We start from the raw sequence: 16,155 nt of genomic DNA, 5'->3' as shown, positions 1-16,155 counted from the left end.
ATACGAAAACTTTACATTCGGAATAAAACTTAGTTGGTCTTAAAGGTGCACTTGTCTACTGTTTTGCTCTGTTGCTTCAGACCAACACGGCTGCCCACTTGGATCTAATTATCCTGTAAGATTGCGCAAGATGACGAGGATGCCCTTCCCCGGTCTTGTGGGCCAGACAGCGGGCGAGACCATTCTCCGTTTTAGGCGCAGAACAAACCCCAGCAGGGAGCTCCGCAGGTCCCCCTCCCCGAACGCAGGCGCACCGCCTCCACAGCAGCTGAGAGGAGGAGGGAAGAGTGAATGTGCTCCAATTTCCCGACTTACCTCCAGGTCCTGAGGAAGGGAAGTGATGGGGTCGTGGCGCATGCGCTCGCGGTAGGGTGACCCGGCTGGGGAAGCCCTCAGTGGCAGCCATTTTGGCGGCGCCTCCTCTCTCCGGCCTGCTCAGTTACCACGTGAACCGCCCGCCGCCTGGGGCTCGTTGCGGGGTAGGGGTAAGCGGGCGCAGGCAAGGGCGGCTGGGAGACGCCGCATAAAGCGGAAGGGTGAGGAGCAGCCACAGCTACAAACCTCGGCGGTGCTGGTGGCGGCAGTGGCTGCCTGGCGGAGAGTCCCTCCTGGGAGTTGGCGACAGCGGCAGTGAGAAGGAACCCGACTGACCAGTCCGGAGTTCGCATTGGTGGCAAGTAGAGGCGGTGCGGCGGCGGGAAAGGCATCAATAGCGGAGACGATGCCGTCGGTGAGCCTCCCGCCCAAGGAAAACGCGCTCTTCAAGCGCATATTGGTGAGTGAGGGATGGAGGCCGACCCGTCATAGGGGAGGGGGGTGTTTCTGTGAAACGGCCTCGCTCGGACTTGGCTTGCTTCTCCTGCTTCCCTTCGGCGCAGCCTCTTTAAGGAGGTCTGGGTCGCTATGCGCCCCACATGGGGTTGTGTTCTTCGACCTGACAAACATCCCGTGCGCCTCGGGAGTTCATGGGCAAACTCTGCGTTCCTTGCTCTAGAACCTCCCGCTTTCTTAGAACGCGGCAAGGATTTCTCACTTCAGAATGGGGAGGTTGCTTTGCTTTTTAAAAGTGAAGTCATGGAGGAAGGGAAGAAAACTATATGGCGAGAAAGGGGCGCGAGAACTTGTAACTTTCAGGCCCCAAGCGCCTCGTGTCCCCTCCGGCTTCTGATCTCTTTATTCATTGCAGGTGTTTCTGCCCAGACATTTAATTAAGGGAAGAGATAAACATTCAGTTACTGTCCTATTAGTTCGTCTTTAGTATGAACTAATTATTTTTAAAAGTGTCTTGGCAGGCACTTCCTTTTCATCTGTACGGTCTGTCACTTATTATCCCAGCCTACTGTAAGCTCCTGGAGAATTGGCTACTCTTATGAAGACTGAAAATGAATGCAAAAGTTTTGCTAGTTCTACATGCTTTGTTGTTAATTACTGTAAAATAGGCCTGATGACCCAGACAAGTACAGAGTCTTTTGGGTTTAGTACAATAAAATAATATCGTGGTTAAGTTGACAAGAAAGTTGATCAGCTCGGGTTTGTTTGTTTTTTAAAGGTTAGTTTAGAAATCATTTAGAGTTAGGTAATTAAATCTCCAATATTTCTTCAACAAGATTTTTAAGTTTTACTTGGAAAGTAGTGGCAAATTATAAAAATACTAAGCTGTTTAAAATGTTGAACATTCATTGTATTATCTATTTAGACTTAAAAGCAAAGTAGATTTAATGACATATTTCGAACCCCATATTATGTTAATTATCCAGCATTGCAGTTGATTTGTTATTCTATTTCTTTTGATGCATGTGAAGCCAAAAATACTGCAGATGTTTAGGTTAATAGCACTGCTATAGGTTACAGATATAATCACTAGAGTCACATAGGGATGTTGGCCTTTTTGCTACTAGCTTCCCTTTATAAACATCTGTTAATATTTGGAACAAGTCTGTGTGTGTTTTTTTAAACTGAGGAAAACGCTTGAACTGTTCCTGAGTTATTAAAGTATTTGATATTAAAATGTTATGTTGTAATGAACAGTAAATCATATAGGTCGTAGATAAGTGCCGCTCACCTCTGAGAGAGTTATACATGCACTAAATTGTTGCCAGATTTTGTACTTAATGAGATTTGCATGAACACACAACAGTCCCATGAAGATAATTGTGGCATAAATGTGTTATAAACAGTATGAAAGTGATAACAAAATGTTTCTTCTAGCTTTTAAAATGTCCTCCTACCTGTGTAATTTATGTGAATGCCTGTAGAATAATGTACAGATGTATATATGAACTAATAGGTTTACATGGCTTTTTAATCTTTTTCTTTTCTTAAAACTCTGTCACCTTACATCTGGTGTTCCCAAAAGCTTTCCATTCATGAACTTGAAGACTCTACATTTTTAGTTTCAGTAATGCTGCTGGGTACTCCTAGCCATTTGTCCATGACTAAAATGGGATTTAGGCCCAGGTCAATCCTGAATCTTACCCATAGGATGACACAATCTTATTGTAAAACTAGAGAGTGATTATTACTCCATTTTGGTCACATTGCAGTTGGGAGTAGGCTTTTGGAACAACCAGTTAGACATAGGGTGAGGAAGTTAATGTTCCCTGCTTGTTTCAGCCTGCACACATTTCATTACTATTATGCAAATAAGCAGGCCTGTAAAATTTGTTTATTGGGCATATTTAAGAGACTCTCCTGGATAAGGTGTTTTTAGGTTTCTAAAACCTTTTCAGGTACAAGTTTGAATTAGACAAATTTTAAGAATTCTGTTCACATGCAATTAATGTCAGTGACTTGGATTTAGACCTATCACAGCTAATCAGATTTGTAGTCTAGTTTACTGCCTAATTCTAGAAATCTTGTTGGTTAAACAAGCAGTAATAAATTAGAACAAAAATGCAAATATTGTTTGTGCTTTGAGGAATTCACAACAGAATAAGTGAATATGGGACATGTGACACAGTATAGCAACCCTGCCTTCAGATACTTTGGCATAATATCTAAATGTGACCAGCATACTTACCTAGGTATGAATGTCTTGAAATGTGCAGTCATTTCATCCCAGCTCCCATTTTCATAATAAAAACAATGTGCATATTGGGGGGGCAGGGTGAACATTTGGTATATAGATGGTTTTCTAATTGTAGGCATAATGCTGAACTTGAAGAGGTAAGGGACACTGTATATTCAAATGCTGCATTTTTATTTATTTTATTTAAAACAGTCACTTTTTTGTCTTGTAGAAATTAAGGTGGCTTGCAATATATTAGCCTCTTAAATACAAAAATAATACAATTTTATCTATTTACTTTTATAATCTTCTTTCTCATAGGGACAAGATGGATTGTGCATAGTTAGTAAATACAGTCAACAAAATGGGACATTCAATAAACAATGCATTAGAGTTGCAGAAGTCTGAAATCAACCAGAAAGAACTTAAGCATGACATGTATTAATATGATGCATTAAGCGATTCAAAAATTACATAGTAGGATCCTACTTATAGTAAGCTATGCACAGCTGTATAGACCACAGTAGGGATAGGCACGAACCAATTTGATCATTTTGAATTGGTTTGGTCCTTGGTGTTTTGTTTGTTTTGTTTTTACAGACAGCTTGGAGCTGATTCAGTCACTTCCTAGGCAGTGCTGGGGGTGGACTTCTGAGAGCCATAGAAACGCTCATAGTAGTTGTCCATAGCTTGATTTGCAGCTCTGGGAGCCCAATCATGGTGCTCCCATTCTGCTCTATGGGAGCAGACACCTTGAGCACAAAGAGAAAAGTTAGTTGTCATGAGAGCTGAAGCTGAACTTTCCTGGGGGCACCTGTTTTGGAGGGCTGTAACTTGGATATTCCCAATAAATCTAATCTTCACCAAACTTGAGGGGTGGGTGAAGGGGAATCTGCTGAATACTCCTGGTGAGTTCAGCGTCCCTAACTCACAACGGGACTGTTTTACAGATCCTGAACCATGAACTAGTTCAGGCAATCAAATGAACCAGTGTGAACCATTTTCCTGGTTCATGCCCATCTCTAGACCACAGTCCCTTATGTATTCAAGTGAGTTTGTAAATTATTTTGTACAGTACAGCCCTACTGTCTGTGCAGAAATGCCCTTTTGAATAATTCAATTTTGCATAGTTCCCGGAAAGTTAGAAGAGTGGGAGCCTTCCTGACCTTTTTGGTGGGAACCACAACAGAGAAAATATGTGTATGGGCAATTGTTGATTTTGTACATTTGCAGGTTGGCACCTGCAAAATGCCCTGCTCAGATGAACAAAGCTGTCATGGCAGAGCATGGGTTGTGCAGATCAGGGAGACCAAAGCCATGAAGGGCTTTGTATATGATAGACAGTATTTTAAATTGAACTCAGTGACAAATGGGCAGCCTGTGGAGTGATATTAGGAGTATTATGCATGTTCTGTTTAGTACTTAACAGGGCTTTTTTGTGGCAGGAACTCCTTTGCATATTAGACCACACCCCCTGATGTAACCAGACCTCCAAGAGCTTACAGGTCTCTTCTTACAGGACCTACTGTAAATTCCAGGGGGATTGGCTACATTAGGGGTATGTGGCCTAATATGCAAAGGAGTTCCTGCTCCAAAAAAAAAGCCCTGGTGCCTGATAATAGCCACGCTGTGGCTTTCTGGACCAGTTGGAGTTTCTGAGTTGATTTTGAGGTTTACCAGTGTACACTGCATTACAGTAGTTTAGTCTTGATGTTACTGTGGTGTGGATCTAGGTGGCTAGTTCAGCTGTGGAAAGGTAGGGGGCCATTTTATGAGCTGGGCCGAGTTGGAGGAAAGCCTTGGGTTTTTTGCAACTGTGTTAACTTGCTTCTCCAGTAGTAAAGTTGGATCCAGTGTGACCTCAAAGCTTTAAGTTGGATCTAGTGAGACCGCCAACCAGCATTACCTCTGTTCAGGAGAGTTTTCAGGGTTTAGTTTCAATTTGTTCATTTTTAGCCAGTTAACCACAGCAGCCATACAGCTATTTAGGACCTCTACAGCATCACCTACCCCCAAACTGCAAATGGTTTGACCTAAGGCAGGGGTGGGGAACAGTGGCTCTCCAGATGTTTTTCGCCTACAACTCCCATCAGCTCCAGCCAGCATGGCCAATGGCTGGGGCTGATGGGAGTTGTAGGCAAAAAACATCTGGAGAGCCACTGTTCCCCACCCCTGAGTCCTAAGGGCTTTATGTAGAAATTGAAAGGCATGAGGAATAGAATTGTGCCCTGTGGAACCCCACAGACAGTTCCCATACTGATGACCGCTGGTTTCCAATAGCAACCCTTTGAGTCTGATATGTGAGGAACGATTTGAATCAGTTCAAGACACAGCTTTTGATACCTGCTTCTTTGTCCAAGCTTGTCAACAAGATGGTATGATTTCCTGTCTCAAAGGCTGCAGATAAATCAAATAAGAACATCAGAGATGCATGACTTTTGTCTACACTCAGATAGAGGCAATCAGTTAAAGCTAGAAGTGCCATCTCTGTCCATAGCCTGGCCTGAAAAGGGTCTAGAGTAGATGAGTTATCTGGGAAGACTTGGAGTTTGTTTGCTACGTTTTCACTACTGCTACTGCTCACTTTTTGAAGAAAAGGGTAGATTAGAGACCTGGCAATAATTAGCCACATTGTTTTTTCTTTAGGGGTGGTTTTTAAAGTAATGGCTGGATAACAGCCTCTTTGAGTTAGTGACTGGTTTGTAATAGATGCTAAAGGTTTGTTGATGTGGCCTTTACATGATTTTAGCAGCCAGGATGGGCAAGGGTCCTGGGTACAAGTAGTGGCCATCACAGGAGGATCTTGCCAACATCCATCACAGAAACTTGGCAGGCGGTGTATTGAGCTTTTCTTTTAATGTAACAGTTTTACAGCTGACATCCAGATAAGCATGAATTCTCAATATTTTATCAGCAAAATACTTGACAAAAATATAGCTATTTGCGCTTGGGATAGTAAAGGCTGAGATTTGGGTATTGGCAGATGCCGAGTGATCTTGAACAATTGAGATGGACATGAACTAGCAATCAAAACAGAATCACAATAGACCATCAGTTTGGTGGCGTCCATATTTAGTCATGAAATGTTTTACTTAATGGTGAAGGCAAAGGCTGGTAGGATGATCCTTAATAATGGAAGAATTTTCAAGAATAACTCGTGTTTTATCTCTTTAGCGCTTCCCTACTTGAATGATAATAAGTTGACTGAGTCAAGTTCTTTGGGTACATGTTAATTTACTGTATATGCACAAACTAAAGGTAATGTTATGTGCATATTTATGTTAGGAAGCCATGATGCTTCATTTGATGAGCTGTTGCTCATACTATAAACTGGTATAACAATAGAAATGGGTGTATTTCTAAACAAAAGATTAGCAAATCTTGGTTATGGTTTCTTTGCATCAGATTTCCCTTCTTAAAATCCATTAAAACTAGCTAGTAATAAGTGAATGTTGGCCATTTTAAGGTGAAATGTCAAATCTCTCTTTGAAGATGTGTTAGCATATCAGAGTAATGATTATCTTTCATGTTCAGAAAGTTACATAACCTAATTCTCTGTGCTGAATTGATAATCTTTTGAATAATTTGTATTAATCCAGATATAGGAGTTAGAAATAGTACAAACTTCCTTAATATTCTTATCTAGAGAAGCATTATAGTATTGTGTAGCAGTATAAGCTTACTTGGCCTGCCAAATGGTTCACTATAAAATTTGTATTGTTTGATTAGCAACATCACTACTACATTAGTATGTGTCAAATCAATATTATCTGCAAGACAGACCAAAGAAGCAAGGACAAAAATAATGAACTCTCAGTATTAGAAAACTTTGAAATTAATGATAGTGGGATTGTCTTCAGTAATGATTGTGGGATTGTCTGCAGTACTTACTGCAAACTATCTTACAATCTTTATGTTGACAAGGTATTTAACTGTGGCTTCCTCCCAAAAGTATTGTGAGATAATATAGAAAAGTACACATTGGCGATCAGGTCATCTGCTGTTAAAATAGCTGTTGGGAAGAAGGGATCACTGTTGATAAAACATTGCTTTCCCATGTGGTCCTTAGGATGCACACCTGTATGTGTGTTAGCGTGGGAGTGGGGACAGAGAAATTATCCGTTTCTCAGAAGTGATTGCATGAACAGATTTCATTGAATGATTAGGGTTGGAATGAAAGATTTGCTGGTGTGATAGGTACATAGAGGAAAGAGAAGAATAATTCTAGGATACTTAACTCATTGATGATTTTGTACATAATGCAGAAAATACTTAAGGGTGATAAGAAGTTAAAACCTAGGAATGTGATGACTTCATTTTATGAAATCCACTGTTTTTGTTGCCCAGAAAGATATTTTCTTAATACTGTGTGAAATGCTGATTGAATCTTTGATTATAGCAGCTGATTTCAGTAAATCCTGCTAGCTAACTGCATTTTCTTTCAAAGGGATAACTTGTCACTGGCAAATTAATCTGGTGGGTGGATTGAAAGGCAGAATGTCCACTTCAATTAGAATTGCTACATCAGAGGAAATGATGGTCGTCTGATGATGATGAGAAAGGCTAAACAGTATATACGAATGGGGATGGGCATGAACTGTATTTTTATAGTTCAGTTTGTGGCTGAACCACAAACTGAACCAGTTTCTATAATTTTGTGAGCCATTTAAATTTTAACCCCCTACTTTCTGCTCCCTGTAAAAGTGGCAGGATACAAAAGGCAGGGGTTTAAATGGCTCTGAGCCATTTAATCCTCTGGTTCTGCTCTCCCCCAAAGTGACAGGGAGCAGGGTTTAAATCACTGGGAGCTATTTAACCTTCTGGTTTTGCTCCCCATCACTTTGAATCCGGGGGGAGGGACAATCTGTTTAATTCTCTGGACGTCCGGAAACAGCCAGCACATCTTGACTCATCACATTTATGTTTTGAATATATATGAAATACAGCCTTTATACCCCAATTGGAATATCCGACAAAGCTCACTTTTGTGAAATGGCCGGTTCCAGCCTGCAGCCCTGTTATTGGAATTGGTGGGGTGCTTGTGCATAATTATTTCCACTTGCTTACTAAGAAGAGGGCTACACCCCCAATATGAATGTATGAACATGTAGTGGACTTTGATGCAATGTAGACGTTCTTTGCAGCTCAGTGCAGATTTTTGACAAGTCTTGGTTAAAAATGAACTGTGATTGACTAACGCGTGTGCTAATATTTCTGTACTTTGTCAAGTTTATACAATTTCACTGTTTAATATAATTAATTCATCAGTAATGACAGCCATGAGTTTTCCTATTTTTCTAGCATTTAAACCTAACAGCTGAACTCCTGCTCATTCAGCTGTTCTTTGTGAGGGATAGAAAGCAGGGGGTTAAATGGCTCTTGGAGCCATTTAAGAAGAAGAGGAGATTGGATTTATACCCCACCCTTCACTTCAAGTCTCAGAGCAGCTTACAATCTCCTTTCCCTTCCTCTCCCCACAACAGACACACTGTGAGGTAGATGGGGCTGAGAGAGCTCTTTCAAGAGAACAGCTCTCAGAAAACTGTGAGTGACTCAAGGTCTCCCAGCAGCTGCATGTGCAGGAATGGGGAATCAAACTCGGTTCTGTTTGATAGACCCCTTCCACTCCTTTCCTTCGGAGGCAAGATTTTCTATTTGTCCAATTTCTATTTGTCCTTCACTGATTGAGCAGTCCTGATAACACGTTTATTCTTCCCTTGAAGAAACCGTTTGTCCCACCCTTGTTTAAGTTATATTTTGGCTATTTGCTCATCCCAGGAGCTTGAAGGAAGAGATATGTGCACTCTTTTACTTAAACCCTTGAAAATGGCACTTAAGACACTTTTGAAATTCAAAAACAAGTTTTATTTAACGTCAAAGAGAAGTACAGGTGAAACTGGGGATTGAAATTACTGAGGTAAAAGTTTCACAAACACGAACTTTTGTTCTTGTATATCAGGCTAATGAGAGTGTCTTAATTCATTCACAAGAACCTAGATCTTTATAACGAGAGCCTTTTGATCCAGTGTTTTCTGAAACATTGTGATCTCTTTATTTGTAGAATTGCTGACTCTTTTTTGTGCCCAGAAGGCTGGTACCCTCTTTCCAGTACTGAAGCCCCTTCTTTTTGGAACACCTGTTGTTGTGTTTCTGACTGACATTCAAGGTCTCTACTAGCAGTTCTTAATCATACCAAACCAGGGATCTCTTCATTCCTTGGAGATAACAATCCCTGTTTGACTGGATATGGACTCTTCTCTCTCTGGAAAATATATCCCCTTTCCTTTTGGCCTGAATGGGAGTCTTCTCTACTACCCACTTCCTTGCCAGGTTATCCCCAGTTCTCCTGTTTCTGTTCAAACTGTTTGCAGCTACTGCTGAATTCCAGCTGGGTTCAGTCAAGGTTGAAAACTGACTCTGTCAGGACTAAACCCTTTTTCTGACAGAGCTATTCGTAGATGGTCAGTACATGTATCTTCACAGTTAAGGCAGGAATCTGACTTCTCTTCTGCATCCAGCTCTCACAAGCTGTTTTGGGCTCAGCTGGTGCCAATCAACCTGTTACTCAAAGGTCTCTGGCTCTGTGAAGAATTAACCCTTCACAGTCTGTTAGTTGTTGGTATAACACTTCTACGCCTCTTACAAAGGGCAGTCCATCACATCCTGCAAATCAAGCTGAGGTCACCTTACAAAGTTTAAAATGCTGAGAATTGTTGGCCCCAGTTGATTTATATTGGAGTTTTTATTTCTGTACTGGTAATTACAACATAACTTTTTAAATCTGGAGCCATTTTCAGTTCAGTCAAAGTAATTTTTCAACTGTGATGTGATTGGGCTGTATCATACCTAAAGTGGATCATGAATTCACTATGCTTTAAAAGTACAAGATTACATAAGATCTTATTTTCTCAAATCAAGCAGCTTGGCAGCATTTTGTTTTAGAGATTACATCCAACACTTACCACATATTCCCCACCTGCTTCCTACAATGACATTCCTGTACGTTCTCTTCATCTTGTTCCTACATTAATGCTAATTAAGTCATGTAAACCATTGCAAACAGTAATTTTGTTTAGCTGTCTTGCCTTAAAAATGAATTGGGGTCCATTCCCTTTTTTACCGTTGCATGTTTCTCATCCCCCTACTGTTGTAATCATTATGTATCATTATGACTGGCAATGGAACCATCTGTATGACTTTAATGAAGCCATTTATGGGTATTGTCATGTAGGGCAAAAATAAATTAGTCCTTAGTTTGAGAATTCTGTTTAGAATTGCCTATTCCTGTCATTTCAAAGATGAATAGGAGTCCAACCATCTCCAGTTTTCAGCATAGCGACTTGAATCTCAATTCAATGTAATTGAGAAGGAACAGCAAATTAAAAAATTGCATGTCTTTAATCTTCTCAGAAAGGGTTGCAGAAAACTGTACAAGGTTAAAAACTATTTTGGCTTTTTGCCAAAGTTTGTTAAGGTTAGTGGTAGAGTTGCATCCTGCTGGTTGTTCAAAACATGTTCTTCAGCTATATTTGATGAGAAGCCTGCCAAGCATCTGGGTTATTTAGCTAGTGTCTGTAGGAATATAGATGTTGGTGCTGTATTTTTGCTGGTACAATGTGATTGTGAACCATGAAGTCTACGGCTCAATTTCACCTCAGCCACAAACTTGGTAGGGGGCTTTGAACTTGTCACAGTTCTGTGCATCTGCAATTATTTATTTGATTTTTACCTTTCTCCTTTCCCTACCAAGCAGGGCTTAGGGCGACTTCCAACAATTAAACAAACAATAAAAACAATATCACTATTTAAAATCAACCTTACAGTTAAAACTTTTACTAAGGATCAAGGAGATACCGTAATGTGTATGAAGTGCTTTGAATATTTAAAATGTGCACTTACTAAATGGCAGTCAGTTACTTCTGAAAACCCAACCGCCAGATCCGTTTCATGTGGGCATAGATTTCTTTTCCATTGAAAAAATTAACTTGTGTTTTTTTTCCCCTTCTCAAATTAGTTTTTTTAAAACTTCTTGGGAGTTAATGTATCTAGTTGCCAATAAAGATTTATGTGTGAACCAGTTGTAATAATTTGGAGAGAGCTGTTTGACATAATCTGGAGTTTGGTACAGCATGTTCTTAAATGTTGCTGCACCATAAATCCATGATTGGCTATTTACCCACTCATCCCAAAATGTAACAAGTGTGTCTCAGATTGCAGCTTCATAAGTAAATTCTGCTTCCTTTACAATGCAGTCTTGTGCTTGTTTTGTTCACTGTGTTGCTTTGTTCAGTGGAGTTTACTCACAGGTAAGAAAATGACCAGTACTTAAGGTTCCCCATTTTTAAAAAAGCTGGCTTTGATCATTTTGGCTTTCATTTTGTAACAATAAATTGCACTTGTAGTCTTACTAGCCATTCCACCTCTATGGTATGTTTCTGAAATATTTCAAGAAATATTTGTTTTGTTAACTTGAAATTGTATACCAGTTTTATTTGTAGCCAATCAGTACAGTAAGCAATATGCTTTCATTTTGTGCTTTGTACAAATTCCTATTATTTGCAATGCTGTCCCTTTCAAATCTTCTGTATTGATTGTTCTTTTAAACATACAGCTGCTTAAGTTATGGTGACATGTAACTGGTAACATAGGAGTGAGTAATGTGGATTTTTAAAAAGACTCTCAGTCCATTTATTTACAAATACTAGTTTACACTGTGAAATTTAAATCTTATTGGGAACTAATTTACTTTACTTGTTTCATATTTATTCTAACTGGCTATTAACACTAAAAAGTAGAGGTGTTGGAGTGTGTTATATTGCAGCTAGCCACACATGGCACTGCATAACATTTGCCATTTAAATAACTAGGCAGTTTTCAGATTGGCTTATTTCCATAGGTACATAAAATACATGACATTTCACATACTATCTTGGTGTTCCTGAATGTTTTTTTGTTTTTCTTTAAAATCTATAATGTTGCAACTGCATGTGTAGAGCACATTTTCAGTTACACACTGTGTGGGTAAGTTGGAAGATACAATTACACTTAGCAACTATATATGGGTTTATGAAGGTGATTTGGTCTTAGTTGATTTGTTCTAGAGTGCCTAAAAAGACAATTATCCCAATATATTTGCCTTGATCAGTGACTTGGAAACATGCTGCTGTTTTTCCAGCTGAGCACAACACTTCAGGGCACACCCTAAAGAGACACTGATAAAATCTTTGGAAGGCTGCCCCGCTCAACAGAATCATGCTGCTCCCACTGAAACATCTTAATCTCATTCAGGTTTATGCTGTTGTGGCAAGGCAAGATCAGTCCGACTAAATCAACTGTAAACAAAACTGGATGTTACTGTATAGGGTAAACTCCAGTGAGAATGCATGGGTTTCAGCCACAGTGGTTTAACATGTAGCTTCAGCTGCAAAATTGATTTGAGTTGCATCATCGCAGGAATTGTGTGTATCAGTCATCACAAGACTAAATGTCTTATGGTATTGTGGTGTGTGTACTGGTGATGATAGTTGTTGAGGAGGTGTTATCCTAGGAAAACAATTTTTGAATCCTTATTGTGCAAGCAACTTTTAGTTAAGTCATAGAGAAACTAAAATCTTAATTTAGCACTGAGAAGACTAAATGATTTCCTTGTAATAAAACTTATTAATGGGAGTTGAATTAAAAAAACAAAGTTTCATAAGAAGTGACTTTTCTTGTTTTTCCCTCTTTTCTAATATTTAAGAGATAAGAGTGGGTAAATTTGGAAAAATTGTTTGAACAGTGAACAAATACATCCTGGAATGGGCTGCTATTTCCATCCATTTCCTCAAAAAAAGGACCAAAAACACTATCTTCTTTAGCCCCTAAATGGGAAACAACTCCAGTTTCCAGCTTCTCTAGATAGAGAGAACGAGTCTGCCAACAGTTCTTTGAAAGTCTCTGGACTGAAACTATCTTCCATTTTATTTTTAGTACTTTCTCCACTGCTGACTGACTAAAACTAGGAAGCAGCAGCAATGATTTTTTTTTCTGCTCATGGTCCCTACCCAAAGCCATCAGATGATGAGAACTGGTGCTCAGAGGTCCATAGCCCGCACTGCTCCTCTCTCTACAAACTCTTCACTCATAGGGAAAGTCCACACGACCCACCAAGCCTACAGCCCTGCCAAACTGTCTTTCATCTGTGGAACCAGGACAGCATAACAAGTGAGGAGCCAATGCAGTAAAACTCCATGTTTCAAAGACAGCATATGGTGATAGAGGCTACTGTGCCCACCCAAAAATAACACCTCAAAATTTGAGAACTGCAAGCTATGGTTCTTTTTATACATACATTTTAATTAAGACATAATATGTGGGCAGTCATGCTTTCCCAGGCAAACAGTTGGTAATGCCAGTTTGACTTAAATCAGGAAACTTGATGCTTTAGAATGAACTTGGATTAGCTGTGGGTCTGCTTTTGTGTTGGAGTAATATAAATTGTCCCTCTAGTTTTTTCCAAGGGTTAAGTCAAGTCAGTGTTTGAGTATTCTGGTTCTTTTGTATATTTGCCATTCTTACATGGGTGTTAAATTTTATTTTAATAATGAAATCTATACTGTTAGGGGAGGTGCCATAGTTCAGTAGATGAACACATGCTTTGCATGTAGAAAAGACTGGGTTCAATCAATTTAAATTTTGATATCAAATAGTCACAAAGGAAATGACTTACCTATATCCAACACTCTGGAAAACCTCTTCCTTGTCCAATCCACCTCAATCCACAGTCAGCAGTACTGAATTTAATTAGTGATAATCTTTTCATCTTTAAACCACCAGCCAAAAAAGGAAGTTATAAGTGCCTACTTTCTTTGTAATTTATGATGACTATTGCAAAGCCTTTCTCTTTATTCCCATGTGTTTTGATATGTCTACATGAAAGCTGAGCATAATTATATTCTCCACATTATTCCAATCAGATTGTTGACTATATGGGGAGTATGGGTGTTTACTGTTGAATGTCTCAAGAAACACAATATTTTGTCCTTTAAGAAATACATGACCTATTGCATTAGTAATCTGCCTTGATAATGTAGCTGCCCAATACAAAGACTGTCTCCCATTATTTTAGTAATACCTATGGTAAAAGTCATTCAAGAATATTTGAAATGCTCATATTCATAATATACTAATGTCGGGTCTTCGGTACCCCTCCCGGTCTCCCAGCGTCGCCGTTGCCCCTCCCGGGCACTCTGGGGCGTTCCCCGGAGGTCTCAGAAACAGGGGGGTGGGCGCTGGGTTACTTCACCACAGGCCCCCGTTCCCCTCTTGGCTGTGCCGTGGCTCCTGTCCCTCTCTCGCGCGAGGCAGCCTCTTTGCGCATCAGCCAGCTTCCTCAGCGACCTCCTCCCTCCCTCCTTTTATGCTTCTCGACCCATCCTTCCCTCTTCCCGGGTCCTGCCCCTCTCTGGCTCCTCCCCCCTTCAAAGCCCCAGACTCCCGGGAGAGGCGCGCCGGGGCTGGGCTGACTGGGCGTGCCTCGGGCGTCCTAGCCCTCGGCTGCGTGCTGCGATGGAGCGTCTCGCGCTGCAACGAGGCGAACGGCTCTCCCCCTCCTGGCCCGGTGCTAGGCTCAGCTTCTCCCTCTTGCTCCCCGGCGTCTTGCCCTGGCCAGACTTCGCGGACTCGAAGCCGGGCTCGCCGTCTGGGAGGCGCCGCTCGGGTGGCTGCTGTCGCCCCGTCAGTCGAGGTGAGGGGTGGGGCCGCCACGGGGGCTTGGAGAGGTGGGGAAGGCTCTTGGGGCGACGACGAGGGCTTGGAACGGCTGGCAGGCGCCGGGGGGTCTCCTCCGCGCAGTCCCCGCCCGAGCTGGGCGGGACAACTAATTTTCTGTTAATTCTTATATTAGGATAGATTACCATAATTTTTAGCTGATGGACATATATTTATGCAGAAGAATTAAATCTTGTTTATGTGGACGTGCGGGAGGGATACCTTAATTTGGGGCTTTGGCAGTAATGAATTTCTGGCAGTAACAAATCACAGTGTTCTTGTATAATCTTGAGTAGTCATCATCAATATTACCAGGTTGTTAGTTATGTTACATATTTAAATTTTGGAACAGATACTATACTGTATCAGCCACCTATTTAATACATTTTTTAATTCAGGAAAGAACCCTAATTGCTCTGAAACAAGCAGGCTTCAGATTGTCAGTCTGGATAACAAATAGCTGCTTGTCTTTCCTTTTGTTGAAGAATGTGGAAGAAGATGATGATATTGAATTTATATCCCACCCTATACCCTGAATCTCAGAGTCTCAGAGCAGTCACAATCTCCTTACCTTCCCCCACTCCCCACAACAGACACCTTGTGAGGTGGGTGGGGCTGAGAGAGCTCTTACAGCAGCTTCCCTTTCAAGGACAACTCCTATGCAAGCTATGGCTGACCCAAGGCCATTCCAGCAGCTGCAAGTGGAGGAGTAGGGAATCAAACTCGGTTCTTCCAGATAAGAATCCGTGCACTTAACCACTACACCAAACTGACTCTCAGATTATTAGGTTGGATCTTGCAGTCTTTAAGTGTAAGAATCAGGGGTTTCTATTCCTGTTTTTTCTTTCCTCCAGCTTTTCCATTTGACCCTTGGAAAGTTGATATCTAAGGTTGACTGGCATCTTGCAGTTGAGAAGTTATGTATATTGTTGTGTATATTGTTGCATTTATGAGATGCTAATAGTTTCAATTGTTTTTCTTACAGAGGTGTTATGAACATAAACAGTACAGGAATGGTCTGAAATTTTGCAAACAAATTCTTTCCAATCCAAAGTTTGCAGAGCATGGAGGTAAGTCTGTCAGTGCACAGATTTAGAATGAATAGTAGATATTTCTAAAATGGATGTTTGTTACCTGCCCCAAGTTTGAATATTTAGAATAGATAGTAGTATGTAGATACATTACCTAACTATAAAAGTCAGCTGAAAATGAGTAAATACACTGAAATCTTAAAACTTCATCTCAAGATGAAGTGCACACTGAGTTAAAAGCCTCTCTTATTTCTGATTTTTGAAATCCAATCAGGACAAAGACAATTTGTAGAAAGGGTTGATATATAAAAGAAGCTTTCCCTCCCAGTGTGTCAGTGCTTGAAACAACCTCATGCTAAAGTTGTTCAG

General features: G+C 40.6%; 1 protein-coding gene across 1 annotated transcript in view; it reads left to right on the top strand.

The window, feature by feature from the left end:
• The first annotated feature begins 358 nt into the window (after positions 1-358).
• Positions 359-16,155, top strand: part of LOC132577179 (N-alpha-acetyltransferase 15, NatA auxiliary subunit) — a 55,431-nt gene continuing 39,634 nt past the window's right edge. Inside the window, exons 1-2 of the mRNA XM_060246738.1 lie at positions 359-775; positions 15,741-15,825. Coding sequence (XP_060102721.1) covers positions 722-775; positions 15,741-15,825 — 139 coding nt within the window. The 5' untranslated portion in view covers positions 359-721. The remainder of the gene's footprint in view (positions 776-15,740; positions 15,826-16,155) is intronic.

The sequence above is a fragment of the Heteronotia binoei genome, chromosome 9 (assembly GCF_032191835.1).
Source record: "Heteronotia binoei isolate CCM8104 ecotype False Entrance Well chromosome 9, APGP_CSIRO_Hbin_v1, whole genome shotgun sequence".
Classification (NCBI taxonomy): domain Eukaryota; kingdom Metazoa; phylum Chordata; class Lepidosauria; order Squamata; family Gekkonidae; genus Heteronotia; species Heteronotia binoei.
Note: the sequence above shows the minus strand (reverse complement) of the source record. Positions and strands in the feature narration are given on the sequence as shown.